General features: G+C 41.7%; 1 protein-coding gene across 5 annotated transcripts in view; it reads left to right on the top strand.

Moving 5' to 3' along the window:
* FGGY (FGGY carbohydrate kinase domain containing) overlaps positions 1 to 26,286 on the top strand; it is a 411,736-nt gene that overhangs the window by 51,036 nt on the left and 334,414 nt on the right. For all 5 annotated transcript variants that reach the window (XM_060139919.1, XM_060139918.1, XM_060139916.1 and 2 more), the window contains one exon: positions 15,549 to 15,637. In XM_060139919.1, coding sequence (XP_059995902.1) covers positions 15,549 to 15,637 — 89 coding nt within the window. The remainder of the gene's footprint in view (positions 1 to 15,548; positions 15,638 to 26,286) is intronic.

Here is a 26,286-nt window from a genome sequence, read left to right as displayed (position 1 = left end):
TTTCTTCCAGTAATGCTGCATGTGCAGAGTATTAGAGCTTGCCCAAGGAAAGCAAAGCAAGCTACCAGGACGTAAGATCTTTTTACCAATTAATTATTCAGAATATTATTAATAATAAGGGTTTCATCTTCTCTAGTAGTATTTGTATTATTCACCACTGATGAGTGAAAATGACCAGTCATGGACGAGCACCAGTTCAGGGACTGGCATTTGGGAACAGCCATAACTCCTGAAGTTCTCTTTCAGTGCTGGCATTCTGTGAGCCTAAGATAGATGGGGAGAGAATCGGGACCAGAGTGAAACCTACTGCAGTTGTCTTGGCATGAGGCCGTGTGGTCTGGCTTTGACCGGGGGTCAGAGACCAGACCGTGGACCTGAGAAAAGGAGTGAGTCACTGTGCAAGTATTTATCAAGCACCGCCCATGTGCTGGGAAGCAGCAGCCAGGCAGCAGTGAAGGAGTATTGGGTTTGGAGTTCAAGTGGCCGAGGTTTCACACCAGGTTGTTCACTTAACTGTCTGCATGATCTTGGGCAATTCATTTCACTTAAGCGCCTTAGTTTCCTGTTCATGAAATGGTATTGACAACAATATTTTGTATCAGAAGGTATTTGGTAAGTTGTAGGGTGCTGGTGGTAGGGATGTATTTTCAGGTGATGATTAGGACAGAAGTTGATTTCTGGGAAAAAGGTTAGTGAGGTCTATTTTTCATATACTTAACTCTAGATGCAGTTAAGAGAGCTAAGAGTGAAGGGAAAAATCCACATGGTCTGCGGGTAGGCCCTTTTTTTTTTTTTTTTAACCGTGCTTAATCTTGATGGACAACTTGGGGAGTAGGTAGTAGTATTTGTGTTTGAGCTTGTGGGAACAGGCTAGGAGTGAGTGCTAGAGCAGGGCATCTAACTCAAATCTAACTCAAGCCTGTGCCCTTTCCACAGCAGCTCACAGGCCCAGGGTTGTGGAGAGTGGAGGAATCAGGGGGAGAGTAAATCCATCCTCTGATGCCCCAAGTGACTGTTTACAGAGCAGTTTCACTTGCACTGTTATTAGTAGCTTATGGGGTACTGTCTTCAGTAACCAGCATTCTCAGGATGATGGCTGTAAGAGGAGAGGTCCTTAGACCTCAGAAGAGGTCTAAAAATACTAGCATGGTACCCATCGGTTCCTGCCAGAGTAGACCGAGGACATTCATTCATTCAGCAAATATTTATTGAAAATTTATTTTATTTCAAGTACTTGGTTAAATGCTGGGAGTATAGCAGTAAACCGGAGTCCCTGTCCTCAAGCAGCTCATATTCTAGAAGAGGGACAGAAATAAAGACACAGTGCTCTGTAGGTAGGATGGAAATTCAGTTCCTTATGGAAATATGCCCGGGTTAGGGGAGAGGAGTCAGGAGGAGGTGACATGTAGGTTGGGGGCTAATGGAGGTAAGCACTCAGTGGGGTGGATGGACTGGCGTGGGAAGAGGTCTGGCAGTCCGAGGAAAGGAGGCCTCCGTGGGGCTGCAGAGAGAGCGTGGTGCGAGCCTAGAATGTGAGAAAGCAGTTCTAGCTCAGTCTAAAAGCACCTTTGGAGGCCCTTTTGCGTATTCAGTACCATTCATTATGGGAATTTCCTTTTTGGACATCATGGGATGGAGTCCTAGCCCCAGGCATAGAAAAGCCAGAAGCTTCTGTCGCCCCTGTTCTGACCATCGCACCTCAGGGCCTGGATCTGAGAACCCAGTGATGACAGGCTCGGCGTGCTTCTGTGGCAGCAGTGTCCTCCCTGGGCCCAAGGAGAAGCCCTCCTCATTTCAGTCCTCTCAGGACCAGACTAGACAATGTCCTGGAGCGCAAAGCAGAGAATGAACCCCTCTTGTCCAGGAGGGTGGGACGGAACCCCGGGCGGGGCCTCCTCCTTCTCTTTGGTGGGCGTGTGACTCAGAGGTGGTGACATCAGCCATGACTTCATTCACCCAGAGGAGAGGCTGGCTGCAGACCGCGAGCGGGGCTCTGCCTTCTGCCCTTCCTTCTCCACGTTATGTCTCATTGTCGGGACGTTTTCATGGTCCTGCTCTTGTTTTCCACACGTCTTTTTCATTTCTTTCTTTTTCTGTCATTCTCACTTTATTCCCTTCTCATGTTTAAACTATTCTTTCTCTTCACCCCATCTTCCCTTTCTCTCTCTGTTCATCTTTTGCTTTTGTCTTTTTCTTCTCATTCCTTCGCCACCTCTCTCTTCCACTTAATCTTTGTTTCATTTTCTTTCTCGCTCATCTTCTCTTTTGCCTCCCTTTTCCTTTCTTTCTTCCTCTTCCTCTGTTCTGTCTCTTTCTTCCATGTCAGAAATGTGTATGGAAACTGGTCCTCCTGCCTTCCACCTCTTCTCCCCTCCAGATTTCCCACCATGTTTTTTCTGTCCTAACCTTCCTAAAACTGGAGTGACAAATCACCCCCTGCTCAGACCTCAAGGTCCCCCCATTCTCTTGTGGCCTAATGAATTCAGATTTGCTTCCTACTCCACTTCAGTGCACATCTCTCAGGCTGACATTCTCAGGGCTCCTTTTCCATGGCCAGGGATGCAGGTGCTGCTTCTTCCTGCACTTTTGTTCAGGCCCGTTGCCCCAGCTGGACTGCCCTCCATCCCATCTTCCTTAGTCTTTGCCTTCCCTCCACAGCGAAGTCAGACACTACCTCCCAAGTAATACGTTTCTTCTGCTGCCTGCCCACAACAGTGCCTTTCTTTCATGACCATGCAGCATCCTTAGTTTATAAATCAGATATTTTCAAACTTGAATTATTCTGTGCTGCTTCTGTATCATGGCTGGGTGTTTCCTATGCAGACTCTTTGCTATACCTCACCAGTAAGCAACCTGAGGATTAGGACCAGTATATTCCTGCCTTTCATCTATGGTTACCTTCATATGTAGCACACACCTGGCCACAAACCAGGACTGATAGACAAATTATTGCATGGTCAATAAGTATTGCATTTAAGAAATAGTTATTTCATGTTAACTGTAGGGCTACAGGTGAGTTAATTATGGTCCTTCCTTAAAAGGACCTAAGAGTCTAATAGGGAAGATGGATAGGCCCCATATAATTTGAGAAGAGTAAGGATTGTGGGGGAAACTAACATTTACTGGGGATGTGCCAGGATGAGCATTGTAATATGCATAACCTCACTGAATTGAATCATACTATCAATATAATGAGTTAAACACTGCTGTCAGTGAACAAAGGGAAACCCAGAGATATTAGGTGACTACTGGCCAGGAGTAATGTAATTACCAAGTAGGAGAACCAAGGTGTTGTTATTTTTTTTTAATTTTATTATTTTTTAAAACTTATTTGCTTTACAATTTTGGGTTAATTTCTGCTGTACTGCATAGTGATTCAGTTATACGTACATACACACACACACACACACACACACACACACACACACACATATACACATACACATATATACATTCTTTTCATATTATTTTCCATTATGGTTTATCACAGGATATTGAATATAGTTCCCGGTGCTATACAGTAGGATCTTGTTTATCCATTCTCTATATGATAGTTTGCCTCTGCTAATCCCAAACTCCCAGTCTATCCCTCTTCCACCCCCTCTCTTTTGGCAACCACAAGTCTGTTTTCTGTGTCTGTGAGTCTGTTTGTTTTGTAGATAAGTTCATTTGTGTCATATTTTAGATCCACATATAAGTGATATCATATGGTATTTGTCGTTCTTTGACTTACTTCACTTAGTATGATAATCTCTAGGTCCATCCATGTTGCTGCAAATGGCATCATTTCATTTTTTTATGGCTGAGTAATATTCTATTGCATATGTGTACCACATCTTCTATACCACATCTTCTTTATCCATTCATCTGTTGATGGACATTTAGGTTGTTTCCATGTCTTGGCTATTGTGAATAGTGCTGCTGGGAACATAGGGGTGCATGTATCTTTTTGTTTTTTGTTTGTTTGTTTTTTCTCTCCAAGCAGGTATAATGCTCATGATAAAAGCAGTAAATCATCACAAACACACCTTGGAAACATTATGCTAAGTGAAAGAAGCTGGTCACGAAAATACCACTTTTTCCATTTACATGAAATGTCCAGAATGGCAAATCCATAGAGATAGAAAGATGAGTAGATCAAGGACTGTGGGGGTCGGGGGAAATGAGTGACATCTTTCTTCTAAGGTGATGAGTATGTACTAAAATCATGGTGATGGTTGCACAACTTGGAGAATATACTAAAAACCATTTAATTGTACATTTTAAATGGATAAAATGTATGACGTGAATTATAGTTTCATTCGGATGTATGACCAGGAGTGGGATCGTTGGATCACATGGTAACTGTATTTTTAGTTTTTTTAAGGAACCTCCATACTGTTTTCTGTAGTGGCTCTACCAGTTTACATTCCCACCAACAGTATAGGAGGGTTCCCTTAGGAGAACCAAGGTTTGAACTGAAGTGTGTCAGTCTCCAAAGCCCCAGCTCCTTCCTGAAGTTGGAAACGTGGCGGGACTGACATTCTAACTAATAAGAACAATCATTTAAGACGTGCTCACTCTGAGCCAGCTGGTGTTCTGCACACTTCACATACACTTGCTCGTTGTTCTCTCAACAGCTCTGTGGTGAAGATGGTACTGTTGTCCTCTGTAATTCTCATAGGACAGAGAAGTAGAAGTGAAGAGTAGTTCAGTTGCTTTCTGAAGGTCACACAGCTGTGACGTATTAGAGCCAGGATATGCACCCTTGTGGTCTGGCTCTGGAGAAGAGGCAGTGGAGTGTGCAAAGGCGCCTCCATGTAGAGTAGCACGTTGTGTTACTAGAACTACCATTGCATCAGTCAGTTTGAGGAATCGGACAGGGGAGAGGAGGGGTGCTGAAACGCAAAGGTGTTGAGCGGTGAGGCTAAATGGAAGCCTGGAACCAGAAACAAAAACCTTACAGTGTTCAGTGCCCTATACAAGGACCCTTCACAAAAGATGCAGAAGTGTTCCTTAGAAAGGGATGTTTTCTGTGACATTGGACTGTTACACATCCATCATACGGAAGGGTTTATGAAGTTCTGCTCTTCTACTAGTTGAGTAGTGAAGGGATTTCTCAGTCGTGGACCTTGTCTGTGCCCTGCAGGAAATGACAGTGGTATAAATAAAGAAGGAGATATACATACACATATATACATATCCAGATGAGCCCCCGAGAAGTGCCAAATGGAACCGTAAAGTACACCCATCCTTTATGTGTTGGGGGTAAGCAAAGTTTGGGTTGAAGGAAATTGGGGAAAGAAAGAAGAGGGCCACCACTGGGAGCCAGCCTGGACTGGACACCAGGTTGTCCTCAGATGTCCCAGAGCACTCGACATTTGATGGAGCACTTTGCCCACCTCAGCCCCCTCTCCAGTACGCTTGGAAGCCATTCAGCCTGGTGCTGCACTGACGCAGGAGTTCCAGCCAGGAAGTGAATGAATCCATTTTCCAATTAAAATGAAACTTCTCCAAAGGACCTGCTCACCCTAAGAAGAGAAATTTATCTTCCTGGCAGTCTGGCTTGGCTAGGATATGTCTCTGCCCCTAAGACAGATGGTGAAAAGCCATTAACTTGGATGAGAAAAGAGAAACTGGGACAGTCCTTATTCACAACCTCATTCACTTATCCATTCATTTCTTATTTCCATTTACATAAACTCCTGTTTAGCTTGCACATCTCTGCTCATTCATTTATTTGTTCATTCACCTAATGTTATTCCTTGTCTATAGATCAGATACAGTGCGAGGTCCTAGGAACAGCGAGACTGAACAAAAACAAAGTCCCTGACTCTTAGAGATTTCAGTTTAGGGAGAGAGATAAACATGTGAACAGATGATGGGAAGGGCTATGATGGGGATATTCACTGAGGATTATGGGGGCATAGCACAGAACACCCTACCCAGCTTAGAGGAATCAGAGAAGATGTCATGGGGTGCGTAACACTTGAGTCCTAAATGATGAGCGCATGTTGGCCAAGTGAGGGAGGGAGGGTATCCAGATAAGGAACACTATGAATAAAGATGTAATGGTGAGAAAAAGGACAATGTATGTGATTTTAGTGCAATATCTCAGATCTATCAGAGACGAAGCTGGCAAGTAAGACATGGTTTGTACATGCCACGTTAATAAATTTAATTTATCTTTAACTCCAAAGGTAGTAGAAAACTTTGAAGGGTGCAAAAGGTACTAGATTGAAAGCTCCCTGTGGGTGGGGCTGTGTCTGTTGTTTGCTCTCATTTCCCTTGCACTGAGCACAGTACCTGACATGTAGAGGATACCAAATAAATAATGAAGGAATGAATGAATGATTTATATGACAAATATTCATTTTACATAGGCCATTACATTCTAACTGGCTGTGTAGAGGGTGGGAATTGAGGGGGTTAAAATTTGAAAGAGGCTGTATCAGTTAGGGTAGTGACAGGCCACCTCAACACTTGATGGAGTAAAAAAAAGCAACCATTTATTTACCTTGTAATTACACAGGTTACTGATTAGGGATGAGCTAAGCTAAATGGATTTTCTTGTCTCTGCTGAATGTGTTCAGGAGTCTCCGGAGGGCTGCTGGGTTTCCTGATCTTAGCTCTATTCGGCTCGCTTGAATGTGTGGAGCCTTGGCCGGGACGGTTGGTTTTGGCTCCACGTGTCCTCTCATCCTCCAGCAGGTCAGCCTGAGCTGCCTCATGTGGCAGCTCTACATTCCAAGAAGACAAGAGCAAGGTCTTCAAGAGCTCAGTTCAGAAGTAGCACAGTGGTGTTTCTGCTTCATTGCATTGGTCAAGCCAGGTCCTAAGCCCAGCCCCAATTCAAGTGGTGGAGAAACAGATTCACCTCTTTTTTTTTAATTGAAGTATAGTTGATTTACAATGTTGTGTTAAATTCTGCTGTACAGCAAAATAATTCAGTTATACATATATATATATATATATACACCATTCTTTTTTAATATTCTTTTCCATTATGGTTTATCATAGGATATTGAATATAGTTCTCGTGCTATACAGTAGGACCTTGTTGTTTATCCATTCTGTATATAATAGTTTGCATCCGCTAACCCCAAACTCCCACTCCAGCCCTCCTTCAGCCCCCTCCCCCTTTGGCAACCACAAGTCTGTTCTCTATGTCTGTGAGTCTGTTTCTGTTTTATAGATAGGTTCATTTGTGTTGTATTTTAGTTTCCACACATAAGTGATATTATATGTTATTTATCTTTCTCTTTCCGACTTACTTCACTTAGTATGATAATCTCTAGTTGCTGCAAATGGCATTATTTATTCTTTTTTTTAAGGCTGAGTAGTATTCCATTGTATATGTGTACCACATCTTCTTTATCCATTCATCTGTCGATGAATATTTAGGTTGCTTGCCATGTCTTGGCTGTTGTGAATAGAGCTGTTATGAACATAGGGGTGCATGTATCTTTTTGAATTATAGTTTTTTCTGGATATATGCCCAGGAGTGGGATTGCTGGATCATATGGTAATTCTATTTTTAGTTTTCTGAGGAACCTCCATACTGTTTTCCACAGTGGGTGCACCAACTTACATTCTCACCAACAGTGTAGGAGGGTTCCCTTTTCTCCACACCCTCTCCAGCCTTTGTTATTTGTAGAGTCTTTGATGATGGCCATTCTGACTGGTGTGAGGTGGCACCTCATTGTAGTTTTGATTTGCATTTCTCTAGATTCACCTCTTAATGCGAGGAGCTACAGAGTCATACTGCAAAGGGCATGAATACAGGGTTGGGGAGAATTCTGGCCACTTTTGTGGTATACCATAGACAGGATGGCAATAATCCAGGTGATAGAATGTGATGGACTGAAAATAGGATAGTGAAGATGTGTGATGGGTAATTTTATGTGTCAACTTGACTGGGCCACAGGGTGACACTTGTTCAAACATTATTCTAAGTGTGTCTATGAGGGTGTATCTGGATGAGATTAATATTTGAATTGGTCAGCTGAGTAAAGCAGATTCTCCTCCCTAATGTGGTGAGCCCCATCTAATCAATTGAAGACCTGAATAGAATAAAAAGGCTGAAAAAGAGGGAACTCCTCCTACCTGACTGCCTTGAGCTGGAAATTGGTCTTTTCCTGTCTTTGACTGAAACCTTGGCTCTTCTTGGGTCTTGAGCCTGTTGGCCTTTGGACTAGAAATTACACCATCAGTTCTCCTGGTTCTCAGGCCTTTGGACTCAGATTGGAACCCCTGGGTCTCCAGCTTGCCAACTGCAGATCTTGGGACTTCTCAGCTTCTATAATCGTGTGAGCCAATCCTGATAATAAATATACATATATGAAGAAATATACAAATGTACATAGATGTTATATATATGAAGGAGATATATATATATATATAGGATATATAAGATATACATATTATAAGATATATATTTTATATATAAGGTGTATATATATATATATATATATTACATAAGATATATATATGTAGTCTCCTATTGGTTCTATTTCTTTGGAGAACCCTGACTAATACAGGGGGGGTGAAGAGGTAGGAACCTCTTCATGGATTAATTGGGAGTTTAAATTAGAAGGATGATTGGATGTAAGCAATGAGAGAGAAGGAGAAGATGACTCCTAGGGTAACTGGATCCCCTGACATAGAAAACCAAGGAGGAGGAAAACATTTGGGGAAAATAACAGATTCTGTTATGAACGTGTCGAGTTAGAGGTGCAGTGGCGCATCCAGGAGACGTGTCTCAGGAGAGTTTAGAGTTTGAGATCGTGCATGTTACTCAACTAGTAGTTGGTTGGAACCTTGGGAATAATTAAAATTGTCCAGGAAGCATGTGAAAAGTGAGAAGAGCATTTGGATGAATCAAGAACATCTCTCTGCATTTAAAGGGAAACTAAGGAAAAGGAGCTCGGGAAGGAGATAGAATAGCAATGATGAGAAGGGCATGAAGGGATCCAAGAGACTGAGGTGGTAAGGAAGACCTCCTCACTTCTCTGTTTGTCCAAGTCTCCCACTTTATTTCACGTCTGTTCCAACACCTTACCCAGTCCAAAGCCCTCTCTTCTCTTAGAACCCTCCCTTCCACAGACAGTACCACCCACTAGGAACTGTGTTATCTAGGTTACCATGGCATCCTTCTTTCCTCCTTCTGCATTTTATTGTGCTTTAGGGAGGCAGACCCCTGAACTAGCAGTGGGCTGGGCGTTAGAGATCTACATTTTAGTCTGTCTTTCCACTTACGTGTTGTGTAACCTTGGGACAGTTGTGATCCCTTTCTGGGTTTTACTTTCTTAACCTGAAAGGTGAGGTTTATAATTTCTTACCTTTCCCCTATTCTTTGCCTTAAAGAATTATACAGGTCGGATGAGATCATGCATGTCAAAGCACTTTGAAACACGTGAAGATCTGCAGTAGTAATTAGAGTGAAATCCGTTGACTTGTCAGGCACTCCACATTATTTCATTTAACCATCCCAACGTCCTTTGAGGTCGATGCTAGTAATGTGGCATTTGAGGAAACTGGGGCTTAGAGAAATTAATTTGCCTAAAGCTACACAGCTGGGAAGTGGTGAGGACAGTAATCAAACTCAGGTCTGCCTGACTCCAAAGTTCTTGTTTTCCTAATGCATGTGGTGTATCACATTCCTGGGCAAAGTCAGCTTTGCAGAATACGATCCGTTTTCATGCAAATGATAACATTTTTATGGTTGGAAAATCTGCTCTAGTGTGGATTATAAATTTGCCTTTCTGTAGAACAGTAGAGCTCTAGGGGAGGTGTGGGGGGAAGATGCATATATGTATCCAGTTCTTGAAAATTAAATAACTTAAATTATACAATAGAATTCTTTCATTTTACAAATAAATTCTGTGAAGGTACAGTACAGTTAAACAAAACCTTCTCTACAGGGGGTGATCTACCTTGTCATTTTAGAGTTTTGTTTTTTGGGTGTCGTTCTCAGCAGTAGCATAAATATTTATTCTACTTGACCTTTAGGCTTCAGCTCAAATCTATCCTCCATGAAGTCTTTTTTGGCCACCCAGACCCCAAAGCCCTTTCCCTTCTCTGAACCCTGTTTGTGATTACTCATTAGAGGCAGATATAGGGCCACACGAAAAATATTATGAGAAAGTTATGAGGCTGACTTACCAAACCTTGGTATCAGGCTCATTACATTATCATCATACATCATCTTATTAATTACCATTTCCTTTGCACACATCTTTTTCCAGCTTCATTGTAATTTTACTTTATTTTTATGTATTTATTTATTTGCGGTACGCGGGCCTCTCACTGCTGTGGCCTCTCCCATTGCGGAGCACAGGCTCCAGACGCGCAGGCTCAGTGGCCACGGCTCACGGGCCCAGCCTCTCTGCGGCATGTGGGATCTTCCCGGACCGGGACACAAACCCGTGTCCCCTGCATTGGCAGGTGGACTCTCAACCACTGCGCCACCAGGGAAGCCCTGTAATTTTACTTTAAAAGAGTTTGACTTTAAGTTTCTCTATACCTCCTGAAACTTTTTGCATTTAAAAAAGTTAGCGGCTTTTTGCCCTCCAGGAGTTTGAAATTTTGAGATGGACTTAGGCACGTGAATATATAATAAGGACACAGCAAGGGATGGAGGGATTCACTGAAAAGGTGATATTTGAGCTGCATTTGAAAATCGAAGGTAGACGTTTGATCATGAGAGAAGATGGGAAAGTCAATCCAAGTAGCAGCATCAGCCTTAACAGAGTCAGGGAGATATGAAAGAGTACAGTGCGTTTGGGGAAGAGAAAGAAATGAGGTGAGATCAGGATAGGGAGTGATGAAGACAGGGATGATGGGCAGTGAGCCAAGAAGGAGTCATAACAAATAGTGGCCAAGTTGGAGCTAAGTTATGTGTCCTGAGAGCCATGCCAAGGAGATAAAATGTGATTCTAGGCCGCAAGGAACTGTCGAACCATTTTAAACAAAGAAACGTCATGGTAAGTTTTAAGTTTTTAGAAAGATGTCACTGGTAGCACAAACCTCTCAGCGTATCTGTCTGACTTAAAATATCTGCAGTGTTTGGTCTTTTTCTCTGTGGATGGGAGTATGAAACACAGTTATTTCATTCATTCTGGGAAGTTTCTGTTTGCGGATTATGACCCAGTCCATGTTTTCAGCATCATTTTTTTTTTTTTTTTTAAAGAATGAAGTTGAGGATTAAGTTTCTTCCTGAAACATCTCTCCTTTCTGGGCCATCAGCCTGTGCCCTAATTCTCAGTCGTGCATATAAAGTGAGGATAAGGTTTTGCCTTTTTAAGGGACGTTGTGCTGGAAAACAACATCGTGAGTATTTGGGATGTTCTGGCAGGACCATTTACTGGGAGGGAATTAGGGAGCTCTGTTCTTCCCTTTCATTCACTGCACACAGCAGGGAGCCCAGATAGAATCCCACTGCAAGTCGTGACAAAATACTTAGTTGATCCTTTTTTAATTGGTCATCCCTACTTTCCCATGCTGCTCCTAGACCCTCGCATCTCCCAACATACATTGCAGCGTCTGCTTCATTTTACCCTCAAGTTCCCTTGGCATCTAGAAGCCAGCAGAGACCTCACTGCCTCCCTGGACATGGCAGTGAGAAGGAAAGGGAGAAAGCTCCAACTCTCTGCCCCAGGCTGGTGGGGTGGCTGCTGCCTGGCCTTGAACCTCAGATACACTTCTCCACCTCCGCCCTCTGCCAAGACCCGCAGCTGTGTGTGCTTTGAGTGTGGTTTTATGAAGTAATAGATGATTAAAAAAGAGATTTGTTCTCTTTGGTGGCTTTCAAGCCTGAGGGATTGCTTAGCTCAAAGGATTGTTATTGGAATGCAGAAGCCTTTATTGCCAAGTCATACACCCCAATCACTGCTGATTTCTTTTTTTTTTTCCTTGAAAGGACTACTTTTTGTTAGTTGCTTGGTAACTGGAGGAGAGGTTTAACTCCTTCAGCACAGAGAGCTCCTAGTTTGAACTGGATTCAGCACCCACATTATGAGATGCGCCTAAAGTTGGCTTGTGTTGGGGACCTGCTCTGTGTTTGCTCTAGCCCGTGTACCATTTGTGCGTGGAAGTGTTATGAGGGATGTAGAAGTTAAGTGAGTTGCCCAGGATTGAAAGTGAAATCTCTGAAGTTTAATAAAACATTAGAGGGCTTCCCTGGTGGCGCAGTGGTTGAGAGTCCGCCTGCCGATGCAGGGGACATGGGTTCGTGCCCCGGTCTGGGAAGATCCCACATGCCGCGGAGCGGCTGGGCCCGTGAGCCATGGCCGCTGAGCCTGCGCGTCCGGAGCCTGTGCTCCGCAACGGGAGAGGCCACAACAGTGAGAGGCCCACGTACCGCAAAAACAAACAAACAAACAAAAAACATTAGAAAAAATGTGTTTCGGAGGGCTTTTCTTCTGTAAAAAATGGTAATAGCTTCCATCATAATGCTTCCAAAAGGCCAAAACCCACAGCTCTGCTAGATCTGGGAGCCTCAGGGTGGTGACTGTGGCCTGGGAAGGAAGGAACACTCACTTTAGAGTGGGAAGCCCCATGTGGCTTTGGGTTAAGGCCTTGTCATCTGAACCTGTTTCTGCATCCTTCACGTGCAGACTGTCGTGTATCACCTGCAACCTCTGAACCATCCTGAGAATCCAATGAGATGAGGAATGTGGGGGCACTGTTGTAAGCTGTGGAAGAATCTAAGAGGACAGTCGCTGTGCCTGATGCAGGCCCAGTGGTTCCAAGGATAGAATTAATTCAGTAAGATTGAGGCCCTTGGCTGGGACTCCGCTGGTTGGGGAGAGGCAGGGATGGAGAGATTTTCTCATAGAACTGGATTAAGAATCCATCCACGGGGGCTAATAGACCCTTGGCCAATCTGGCATTTGATGACTAAGCATTTGTGAATCATGTAGCCCAACCTAAGTACACCATGGGAACCTCATAGGTGGTGTCAGCATCTCCAAGTAAGGGATCAGGCTTCTGGAGACATCCCTCTCATCCAGGCAAACGCTTTCCCCCTCTCCTTTGCTGGCTAAGCTGCAGACTTTGCTTTTGTGGAGAAGGCAGGGGATACTACTGCTGTCTTCTCCCCCAGGACCATGTGCGTTTTTAAGGGTGCCTCGCACTCCTTATATGATGCCATTTCTGGTCACTCCTTCTGTGGAGAGTTTGAGCCAGGGTCTCTGGCTTTGCCCAGTGAAGCCGGCATTGTCTCAAGAAAAGATGGCGCCGCCAGGCTGCTTTGTCCCTCCTGCCCCCGATGTGTCTCTTTCTGGCCAGAGGCCTGATGCTGTCTCTGAGACATTCTGCCTGGGTTCCGTTGTCCACAGAGGCTGTCTGCGTGGCTACAGGCTGAAAGCTCTCATTTTGCAGGGTCTGTACTGACTGTATACAAGATCTAACAGAAGCAGTTATTTTCTGAGTTCAGGAAGACTGCTTGGCTTTGGCTGGTAGCACTGATCGTTGCTGCAGTGGTTTCGTGGTTTATTTCTGATTGGCCTTGGATTTCTGAAGTCTTTAGAAGGAGGATGCCTTTTCTCCCTGAGAACTGATCACCGAAACCACAGAGCACATGGAAAGAGATTTGGGGGACTACCCAGAAGACATACTAGTAGCTTGACTCATAGTTTCAAAGGCTACCATGTTCTGACTGATCTATTAGCATATAAAGATACTGCTAGTTCAGAGCTACATTTGGCATATTTAGTCAACTTTAAGTGTTGCTTTGTTTAACATTAAGACGTATGGGTGTTCAAAGGAAAGTTTAGCCCTTTCTAGATGTAAGCGCTCACCCAAATGCTTAGGAATTTAAAATAAACAACCAACAACAACAACAGAAAATGGGCTTAACGCTGCCTTTTACATCTGAGCCCTTTTGATGTTATTATTGTTTTAATGGGACCCTGTTCCTGGGTTAATACTCAGTGTCTCTGCTGTGTGTCGATGTCTGTGTTCAGAGAGTGGTGATAGGGGAAGAGAAAATAGGAAGAACTCATAGAATTTGAGGCCAAATGTAGATAAAGAATAGTTGTATGTCTATAAAATAGATAGAACAGCACTCAGGACTTTTGTGTTGTTCTAAGGAGGTAACACATGTGGAAACCCTTTGTAAACTCTGAAGTGCCTCTCACCTGAGAGAGATTGGAAGGTGAAACTGAGCAGGTTGTCTAGTTGTTCAATGCATATTTATCGAACGTCACCTGCTAGCAGATACTAGAATATGTCTCTTTTGGATCTTCTGTCTTGTTGCCTTTAGGTTCCCAAAGATACCCATATACTTAGGATACATTCCTTTTTGTTGTAGCCTCTTGGGGAGGGAATAATTGAAACCGGGACGTGGAGAGTTGCCTGGGTGGTAGGAAACCTTTCTTGCTGCTGCTTCTGTCTGTATTGCTCTTCTCTTTTTGAAGTCCTACTTCTCCAGGTCCTTGGCAAAAAAATGGCCACTTCACAGTTTCCAAGTTTATCTCACCTCCAATTCCATTCAAAGGCAGAAGTTAAATGACTCCATTTGGAAAAAAAAAAAAAAAAAATGACTCCATTTGGATCCTGATTCTAAATTCCTGGGAGAAGGAATCTGATTGGCCCAGTTAGGTCACATGTCCACCCCTAGTCCAGTTAAGTGTGTCAGGGGGACTGGAGTCATGTGATTTCTACCTCACAGCTAAGGGTCCAGTCCTGTGCCAGGGAAGAGAAAAGACAGTTGTGGGATATTATGGTGCATAAAACTGACAAGGTCCTTGACCTCATTGAGCTTACAGTCTAGCAGAAGAGAAGGACATTATACAACTGCTTGCAGGGTGATATGGGTTATATGACAGCCAGACCTCACCCGAGGAGGAGATCCTGAAAGACCTCCCCAGGGAAGGATGGATTGGGTTAACCAAAGTGGGCAGAGCAGCAGGGTGGTGGGTGAGGAAGGAGTGTTCTGGACAGAGGTGGCAGAGGAAGGAAAAAGCCCAGTGGCAGGAAAAAAATATCTGACCACATTGGCAGTGTGGAAGAAATTGGAAGGAACAAATGTTTTAAAAAGTTATAAGAATAGCTTGATTCCGTACCATTCTCTCTGGCTTAGATCGGAAGTTCTTTGTGGACAGGGACTGTCATTCCTGTTGCCTTTGGAACCAGTCAGCCTGGGGAGACTTTTTCATGGCAGGACACATTGCATTTCATCGGGTAATTTCTTAGTGTGGTTTTTCTCCCCAGTTCACCGCTGTTCAGCTTTGAAATCTTTTTATGTGTCTTGAAGAGTATCCTCTTGCCCTTCACTGGGAAGATGGATTGTGTACCCTTGCAGAATGTACTTCCTCCTGCTCCAGGTTGGCAAAGAGGAATTAAAGGGAAATTATAGTCATTTTTGGAAGGATCAATAATTGCCAATTTTTCTTTCCTGTATAGTACTGCTTTTATATCACTCACCATTCCCAGCCCCTGAACAGATGTTTTATTGGGCATTGTTAGCTATGCTTTTGTTTTGAAAATTTTGAAACATTATTGAAAGAGGAGAGGGGGAGAAAAAATAGCCCATAATTGATTCTAATATGTATTTAATTTGGCAGAACTTGAGAGAGACTTGCTGGGATAAGGCGGGACATTTCTTTGATCTCCCAGACTTCTTATCGTGGAAGGCAACAGGTGTCACAGCACGGTATGTTAATTATGAGTTGGATTTTATTTGTGTTCATCCATTCTCGGGTGTCTGTGTATATATATATATGTATATATGTATATATATATATATATAAAAAAATATATATATATATTGCTTTCTTAACTCGCTTTGACTGGATGTACTGTTTGTACATCTGCATGCGATTTTGCGTACTTGAAACATCTTGAATCCATCTTCCACTTCCACTGCACATGCCCAAACACCATTGTTCCTATGAGGCCTGGAATGTGGGTATCCAAGGTGAAGACCATTCATTAAAATTGGACACATTTAAAGGAGACGTGAATAGTCCATTGTGAAATGTGACTATTTTTCCAAAGGCGCTTTTTACGTGATGAATAAAAGAAACATTTTTTGGCCCCTAAAATTAAGGCAAGAGTTATGTTTTTCAAGGAAGGTGATTTTAACTTTAACTAGATGGGTGTGTTAATGAAGCTATTTTGCTTTTTATATCAACGTACCTGAATCATCCCAGAGTGTAGAAGTATGTATGTTGAAGTCAACAGTATTTCTCAAGAAATTACAAATATTATAAATAAGTTATGTGCTACACATCAGAGACAATTTTAAAAATACTCATGGAGTGTGATTGTGGCTGCTACAATGGATGTGTGCACAGATGTGCATATATATGGACAGATTGGACATGTACTCTCAAAGCATGCAAGCCTGTTGTCATCTTGACCTCAGATTTCAGGGGATGCACAAGGGGAGGGGGCAGTAGGGCAGGGAGGGGTCTTCTTATCTTGGAAATGATTTAGAATTGCATATGAGAAAGGGGATCATTTCCCAGAGGACCGAAAAACCTGCATGAGTATGTATATATTTAGGTATATCTTAAAGTCATCTCTTTTAGAGAGCGCTAAATCCTCCCTATTTTCCCTTTTATTTAAACTCATGAGAAGCTGGGAATGGGAGTACCATTTTCCCTGTGCTCTTTCTGTCTATCTCGTTTTGTATGATTTGGATTTTCCTTGTAGAGAGTTGATGAGAGTGTGATAGTTCATGTGGCAGCAGGGGCTTCCAGAAAGGAGATAGTAGAAGATGTATTTCACAAGCACGTCATTCATCTTGTTGATTATTCTCCCCTCCCACTAATGAAATGCTAGGGTGGAGGGGATTCACGTGCATATTAAAATGGCCTCAGTAAACCTCAGGTACTCATCCCTCTCTGGGGAGAGGGCTCTGGAGGAGTGGTCTGAACTTTAACCCAGAAGGTGCAATTAGTCACCATTATATTGTTATCATCAATGGGGAGGGGGTTGTTTGGGTGAAGATCTCATCTGGACATTCCTCTTTTGGTGTGATATTAGTTGTCCAGAGTTATTTCTGGCAGGACCTTTCTCTAGTTTTTTTCCCTATCTTTGTGCAGTAGTGAAGGAAATATTTTTTTGTTTTTTTTTTGTTTGTTTTTTTTGTTTTGTTTTTTTTTTTGAAGGAAATGTTTTGATTATTTTAGCCAAATGGACCTAGGAGTCAAAACAGTGCTAATAGTGTGGGTATCGGTAGCAATCCATTGGCCCCCACAAGCCTTGAGAACTCAAAAGCAGAACTACAGATGGAGGAGGACCTTGATTTTCCTTCTCTTTTTCCTTGGATGTTAATCAATCCAGTTCACTGATGTCCTCCCTGTTTTTCTGATAGTGCTAGATAGTCCACACCCCCATTTCCAAGTGTCTAATGCCATATTAAGACACCAAGAAACCAGCTTTTTGAAGCTAGCTCTGGCTCAGATAGATTTAAATACATTGCTTTGCTTATCCACTGTGGAGTTACAACATGACTTATCCTCAGTTCTGCCATGCAAGAGTTTGGTGACCTTGGGAGTGGCCTTACCTTCTTTGAATCTCATTTTCCTTATCTATAAAATGGGGATTGTGATACCAAACTAGCCTGATTATAGGAATCAGCCGAATCATTTATTCAAAGCCCAGATCCTCAGGGCTTCCAGTTTCAAGCCTCCTGAATCAGAATCCCTATGGGATACCTGGGAATTTGTGTGATTAACAAGTGCCCCAGGTGGTTATGTGGTCCGGTAGGTTGGGACAACATTGCCTAACAGAGTATACATGAAAGTGATATGTAAGGTGGTCCATACCTGTGAAGGATTGGACGTATTTTGAAAGGTCGGATGGATTTGGTAAATTTAAAGATGGACAGCTTCTCGTTGGCCTATCAGAACATGCTTGGGGGCTTCCATTGCCCACCTGTGACAATCTGAAATCCTGAGGAAGCAGAAAGTTTAGTGCTCAGAAATGATTTATTGACTGTCCAGTCATCCCTGCCATTTTTTATCGGCTGAGACACTCATGACTCCTTCTACTTTCCTTGGCGTGTATTTGCAGTCCCCTCCCCGCCCCTTGCCCATACTCGCCAGCACCTTCAGAGGCCTCCCTTCCAGCTTTGCTCTCCTGGAGAGCTGAGCCTGTGGACCTTGGGCACCAGGCACCAAGTTCTTCTTGTAAAGATTGTTGCCCTCTCCCAGGCACACTTCTCTCTTACATCTGTCTTTCTTTTTTGTTGTTTCCTCAATCTCTTCATTCTTTCTTCTCTATTTCAACTTGCATGATCAGGCGAAACAAGTAATCTCAGAGCTTTCTCAATTATAAATATAATTGGGGTAATGACAATACTTACTCCATGGGGTTATTGTATGGACTGACTGAGTAAGGTGACAGAAGAACTTCCAACACAGCGCTGAGAAAGGTTTTGAAGGAATTAGCTCTTTTATTTTTCTATAAATTTATTTATTTATTTTTGGCTGTGTTGGGTCTTTGTTGCTGCACGCGGGCTTTTCTCTTGTTGTGGCGAGAGGGGGCTACTCTTCGTTGCGGTGCTTGGGCTTCTCATTGGGTGGCTTCTCTCGTTGCAGAGCACGGGCTCTAGGCATGCAGGCTTCAGTAGTTGTGGCACTCAGGCTCAGTAGTTGTGGCTCGCGGGCTCTAGAGCGCAGGCTCAGTAGTTGTGGCACACGGGCTTAGTTGCTCCGCAGCATGTGGGATCTTTCCAGACCAGGGCTTGAACCTGTGTCCCCTGCATCAGCAGGTGGATTCTTCACCACTGCACCACCAGGGAAGCCCTGGCTATTTTATTTAGTTTCCTTACTGTATCGATTTTGGCAGGGAGTCTTTGCATTAAACTTCTGGCCTAGCGGAAAGAGGGAAATCCTTGTAGTCAGACTGACCTGGGTTCAATGTCTCTGCTATGTACTGTCTGTGAGCAGCTGGAGTAAATTACCGCCCTCCCCCTCCCCTACTCCCTGCCCAAATTCAGGTCCTCATCTGGCAGTCCTGTCAGGGTTAGAGGTACTGTGGATAAAATGTGTAGCACATAGTATTTAAACAATTCACAGTTCTTTTAATGAAAAATCCCCATTGTCTTTCCATCTTCTAGAATAAGGAAGATGAGGGTCTGAGTTTGAATGTACGAATGCCAAAAAACACTCTGGACAGTGGAACATGAACTTGGCATCCTCTGGGCCAAGGAGAGGTTCAGATTTGGTGTTTATCTGGCTCTTATTGTGATTGTTTTGGGAGGTTTTGGGGAAATGGGTGCCAAAAAGGCTAGAGGGTGTTTTTTTTCCCTTTCTTTTTTTCTTTTTATTATTCTAGTGGAGTCATGGCTAAAAAAGTGATCAGATTTCACCTTGTCTTAAGCCTTCAGACTTGTTTTTGGCAGTGACGGTGTGTAAGAAGTCTTCCTCCTCCTCCTCTTATCTGTTTTTCTTTCTTCTCCTGCTTTCCCCTCCCCCCTCGCTTTATTTATTGTTCTTATCTTCTAAACTATGGCAGCTACTCTTGTTTTTCTGGGTCACTGAGAAAATCACCACTTTGGCCTATGATTAATTTGTAATTCAGCTCCATTCTTTTCATTGTATTGATGAAAATAATTATTGCTATTTTTTTAAATAATAATTTATATAATCATCATAGTCATCATTTATTGACTGCATTCTCTGTATCTGTGCTAACTTTTTAACAAATGTGAACCCCATTAGTCCTCCCAACCATCAGTTAAAACAGGTGGTGGTATCACCATTTTGCAATTCAAGAACTAAAGCTCAACATTGTAGTAATTTGCCACATCCTAGCCTTTAGTGGATAACTGTCCAGAATTTTGGTAACATGAGAAGTGGGAAGTCAGAAATTTGAGTAATAAAATTTTGTATAATCAGACAAAAACATATTCATATGTATAAATCCTCCCTCTAAAGAGATTTGAGGTGACTGATAATAGAAGATAAAAGCAGTGATAAAAATATTAAAAAGTCACAATGGAGTGAAATATTAATAGAATAAGATAAAGCCAAGAGCTTCATAGAAACTGTATGGTTCATCATAATTACTAATTGATTTGTTTCCAAGCTTCCTAGTGGCCAAAGAAAAGGTGAGAACATAATCAAGATTAACTGAGTGAACACATAAGAACCCAACTGCTGTTCAGGAGAAGAACTCCCTCTAACATTGCGGTCTGAGAGCAATTTCTCCTAGATTATCAAGGGTTGGCAATATTCTGTAAATTGTCTAAAAGTATGTCCTTTGAAATTCAGTTATAGCTTCAAATAGACTTTATTTTAAACCTAGTTTTAGATTTACAGAAAAGTTGTGAAGGTAGTACGAGAGTTCCCATTTACTTGACACCTAGTTTTCCCTATTATTAACATCTTATGTTTGTGTGATACATTTGTCAACAATTGATGAACCGATGTTGATATATTATTATTAACTAAATTCCATACTTAATCATATTTCTTTAGTTTTTACCTAATGGCCAAGATCCTATCCAGGATACCATATGCAATTAGTCATATCTCCTTAGTCTCTTCTTGGCTGTGACAGTTTCTCAACTTTGTTTCTGATGACCTTGACCGTTTTGAAGCGTGGTCATATATATTATAGCATGTCCCTCTAATGGAATTTGTCTGACGTTTTTCTCATGATGAGACATGGGAAGTATGTTCTGGGGAGGAAGACTACACTGCCTATTTCTATTGAGTACCATTCTCATCATGTCATATCATATCAAGGGTACATACTAGCAGCATGTCATCACTGTTGATGTTGATCTTAATTATCTGGCTGAGGTATTGTTTGTCAGGTTCCTTTCCACTTTCTATCTTGTATTACTGGAAGGAAATCACCATGCACAGCCAACACTAGGAGTAGGGAGTTATGCTTCAGTTCCTTAAAGATGGAGTTATCTACATACGTTATTTTGAATTATTTTTATAGAAGATTTGTCTATTCTCAATTCATTTATTTTTATTTCTTTGGACAAAAAGAAATTGATTACCAAGTTCCTTATGCACAAGAGACAGTTTGGTTAGTTTGCTTTAGAAGTTATATGTTAGAATGTCTGAGTTTTCTATGGCATATGGGGAAACAGGGCTGAGTTTCTAGAATTTCAGGTTTATTTTTCCTTACATTTTGTATATGATATATTACTCCCCCCCACTACAATGTACAATTCTGTGAAAGTTGTCAGTAAATATTCTATTTTCTACTTTGAGATGAATTTATGTTCTTTAGAATTGTAATCCTTTTAAAATAGCAATTATTTTCCTGATTTGCATGGTTCTCTATGTGTGGGGTTTATAAGGGATATTATTATTCTGTTATTTTTCTTATGGTTATTTGCTAATCTGTCAGGAGAAGATTATGGCAGGTTATTGATCCAGATCTATAGTCATTTTCCAAATATAATCTCCAGGATCTCAAAAATAGTATCATTATTTAATGACTTTTATTACTGTATTTCATTTTTTAAATTATAAATCAACTTTATACAATTTATTTTTTTACTCTATGTATTATTGTATTTTCCCTATCAAATATTATCTGAAAACATGTTTTTGATACCCGTATAATATTCTATCTTATGTCTGTATAGTGTCTGTGTTAGTTTTGCCAAGTTTTTAGGCTTAAAATGATCTCTTATTTTAATGTGCATTTTTATTATTAAATGCAGTTACCTTTTCTTATATTTTTCAACCACTTGTTTTATTAATTTATGTCAATTAATGTCAATAATTGTATCTATTAGTATTACATGTATTGATTGCCTATTTATGTCAACTACTAATATTTATATTGGATTTCAGTGTTTTCTTAAATATTGGTGAGAATTCATGTTTTTGTTTGTTCATTTTACAATTTTCCCCAAGGTGTTATTTTTGAAAAAATTTTAAAGCTACAGAAAAGTTGAGAGAATGGTATATGGAACACCATATCTTTACCTACGTCAGCGGTCTCCAGCCTTTTTGGCATCAGGGACCTGTTTCGTGGAAGACAATTTTTCCATGGACTGGGGTTGGCGGGGGGTGGTTTTGGGATGATTCAAGTGCATTACGTTTATTGTGCACTTTATTTCTATTATTATTACACTGTAATATGTAATGAAATAATTATACAGCTCACCATAATGCAGAATCAGTGGGAGCCCTGAGCTTGTTTTCACTTGCCGCTCACTGATAGGGTTCTGATATGAGTCTGCAAGCAGTTGATTTATTATGGTCCCTGTGCAGTCAAACCTCTCTGCTGATGATAATCTGTATTTGCAGCCGCTCCCCAGCGCTGGCATCACCGCCTCAGCTCCACCTCAGATCATCAGGCATTAGATTCTCATAAGGAGCACGCAACCTAGATCCCTCGCGTGCGCAATTCACAGTAGGGTTCTCGCTCCTATGAGAATCTAATGCCGCCGCTGATCTGACAGAAGGTGGAGCTCAGTAGCGGTCCGTGGCCCGGGGGGCGTTGGGGAACCCAGACCTATAATTCATCAATTAACGTTTTCGTTACATTGTGCTCAAAAGTGTTCTATCTCTGACATGCATATATGTGTTTATTTTGCTGAACCATTTATAAATGAATTGCAGATACCACCTTCTTTCCTCATAAATTCTGCAAAGTGATCCCCAAGAGTACTGTCCTCCTGTGTAACCACAGTGCTGTTATCACACTTAGGACCATTAACATTAATCCTCATTATTTAAATTCCTAACAGGTACCCTATTGTTAACTGTTCAAAGTGCCACTCACTTTTCCTTGCCATTGGAGTTCTGACTGATAGAGAGTATATACAGAGCATATTAGCTAGATGAAGAATGAAAACCTACCTCATTATCTTAGAAAATACTTGTTAAACTTTAATGTATAGAGCTTCTGGTATACTGGGTGGATAATGCAGCTCAGAAGTGAGGCTAAATCAGCACTTACATGTTCAGGTGTATGTGTTCTTATATGGAGGAAGGCAGGCCCGATATGCCAACCAGATGTCATCAAGTCAAGTAACTAACTGAGTCAGCAACATGAATGCAGATCCTGCTGAGGTGTGCTTACCTAAAGCCAGGGCACACTGGTTGCACCTGGGCATGGAGAGTGAAGGCGTGGGCTTGATGTTATTCTAGGAATGACTTAATACCTTATCTTTAACACAGTGACCCCTTCAAACATGGCTTAATATATTCCAGTGTCACAAAAATCAGAAGGATTTCCCTTACCCCCTTGGAGAAAAGTTAAGTCAGGGGATGGGGTGCAAAGTCAGCTGCGCTTCCTCTGGTGCTGCTCTTAGTGGAGAGAGCGGGCAGGGAGCAGGCTCATCCTCCCTAAGGGCTGAGGCAGCAGCACGGGAGGAAGAAGGGGTAGACTTCCACGATAATATCTGCCTCTGGTGGCCTGCCTGCAGTCCACATCCCTTCCTTAGTGCTTGACGTCCTGATTACCTCACTCAGTTGCATATCTAAGATAAGACTTGATTTAAAAAAAAAAAAAGCTTTATTGAGAGAGAATTCACATACTATACAAGTCACTCATTTAAAGTATATAGTTCACTGCTTTTGATAGATTACATTATTTTTATGAATTTTAGTAAAATATCTGTAGCATAAAATTTACCATTTTAAGTGTCCAATTCAATGGCATCAATTACATTCATGGTGTTGAACAGCTATTACCACTACCTATTTCCAAAACTTGTTACCCCAAACACAAACTCTGTAACCGTTAAGTAACAACTCCCTGTTCCTGCCTTCCCCTGCCCCGTTAACCTCTAATCTACTTTCCGTCTCTATGAATTTGCCCATTCTAGATACCTTATATAAGTAGGATCTTATATGTCTGGCTTATTTCACTTAGCATAATGCTTTCAAGATTCATCCATGTTGTAACGTGTAAGAACTTCCTTCCTTTTTTACGGCTGAATGATATTCCATTGTATGCATATGCTACATTTTGCTTTTCCATTCATCTGTTGGTGGACCCATGATGGATAATTGGGTTGTTTCTTCCTCTTGGCTATTATGAATAATGCTGCTGTGAATATTGATGCATAAGTATCTGTTTGAGTCTCTGCTTTCCATTCTTGTGGGTATATATCTAGGAGCGGAATTGCTGGGTCACATGGTAATCCTATGTTTAGCTTTCTGAGGACCCACCCACTGAACTTTTCCATAGCAATTGCATCATTTAACATTCCCACCAGCAATGTATGAGGATTCTAATTTCTCTACAGCTTCACCTGTTTTTATTTTCCTGTTTTTTTTTTTTTTTTAATTATAGTCACCCTCATAACTGTAAAGTGGATTCTCACTGTGGTTAACGACTTGATTTTTTGTTAGAAATCTATTGAATGAAAGTAAAATTGATTGAATTTAGGTCATCCTAGAGGTAACATTTTTTGGCCAGAACTTGGTTGAAACTTGACAAGGATTCTGAAGGTAGTGTCATAAAATTAAAGAGTTCTGGGGAAAAAAATAACAGTTATTTCTGATATGATTGATGCTAAAACTCTTTGATATGCATTGTTTTATGGTTGTGTTGAAGGATGATTTCTCAGAACAATGGTATAAAACCGTTCTTCTAGGTTCTAGGGAGAATGATTCAGTCATCCTCTCACGTCAGCTTATTTTGTATCTTTAATAGTGCTGAGAAATGGCCTGTAAATATTAGATTTCCTTTACCCTTATTTTGGGGAAAGAAGAGTGCTCTCACTCTCTACAGAAGAAAAATAATCCTTATCTCTTCACTGATGAGTAATAGAAAAAATAGAAAATTAGAAATCATAGTGGTTTGAACAAACAGGCGTTCATTCTCTTCTGTAAGTAAATACAGATGTATAGAGTTTGGGGCTACTATGACAGTCCCACAAACTCATCAAGGACACTAACTGTTTTGGCATTTTTACTTCATTATCTTCAGCCCTGACTTCCATTCTCAAAGATACCTCATGGTCCAAAATGGCTTATGGAGTCTCTGTTTTTCAGTCCACATTTCATATAGCAGGAAGAAGGAAGGTGGGAGTTGCATAAAAAGGATGTACACACCTGAGTCAGCCTTCTTTAGAGAACCTTCTTTGAAGAGCTGCATAATACTTCTGCTTGCATGTCATTGGTTTATGCTCACACGCAGTTAGAGCCTGGATAAAATAGGCTTTTAGTTGGTGCGTTGCATTTCTCTTACTACTAAAGAAAGAAAGCGAGAATTAATACTGAGCAAATAAAAAGATAATCACAAAATTGTAATTTCTCAGTAAGTTACACTGACCGTTATCCCAGATACTAATTTATAATCCTTCTATGATAGTGACAGAGAGAAGGGTGAGCACAGGACAGGTCATAGGGGTGGTGATATATAGTTTGAAACAACTGTAGCTCATAGTTTCCTTCCTTCCTTCATTTCACTTACTCATTCATTTATTCTTTGCACGTATGTTAATAGAGCACCTAAGAGGTCTCTTCTCTCTAGTCTAGCAGTAGGTAGGTACACATTTATTTAAACTATTCAAATTCCTGTAAGGGCTGGAGCCAGATACTCCTTAGCTCACAGTTTTGCTCTGCCATTTATCAGCTGGGTGAACATGGGAAAGTCATTTAATCCTTCTCAATCCCAGGTTCCTTTTATGGTTGAAGGGAGACAAAAATTACATGGCTTTGTTTTATGGAGAAAATGGAGCACCCTGGGTGAAACCTCTAACCAGTTTGCAATACAGAGTAGTACACAGGAAGTGCTACTTTCATTTGTCTTTCCCTTCAGTCTTTATTTTTTAGTTTTACGTTTTAAGGTGAAGCTAAATTCAGTTAAACAGCTTACAGGTGGGGTGGGGACAGTGGGCCATTTAGAAACCAAATAACCTGTTGGGCAACTTCTCTCCCCTACTGGGTTTTGTCTTGCCTTCCTGTAGGGTTCTGTGAGTCAGAGGGTGTGAGAGTGTCTCCAAAGGTCTCAGAGCTGTTGTGGGCGTGAAGAAATGAGCAGATGGCAGGAGACCACAGGCCATCAGTATTCAGAGGCTGAAAGTCCAGGAAAGGCAGGAGAGAATGGAATATGCCAGGGCTGTCGGGGCAGGAGGGGAACGGAGTGTTCATATCATGGCTTCTCACCCATGCCTACAGTTGAGGCACAGACCCCCAGTGACTGGGAGTCCTGCTGCTGCCCTGCACTAACGCTTAACTATGGGATCATCAATGACTGTCCCTCTTTATCTGCTCCGTTGAGTCCAACCCTGGGGAAGGTTGAGGTTTCTTCTTTCACTTTTCATCAGTAAAGCAAATCTCAATGGAAAAGGTTAGGAATCCCCACATTTGTTCTTTGGGACAAAGGTGGTAAAAAATGTGTGACCTTGGGTGGTTA

Source organism: Lagenorhynchus albirostris, chromosome 2, assembly GCF_949774975.1.
Source record: "Lagenorhynchus albirostris chromosome 2, mLagAlb1.1, whole genome shotgun sequence".
NCBI classification, from domain to species: domain Eukaryota; kingdom Metazoa; phylum Chordata; class Mammalia; order Artiodactyla; family Delphinidae; genus Lagenorhynchus; species Lagenorhynchus albirostris.
This window is presented reverse-complemented; position numbering and strand designations above follow the sequence as displayed.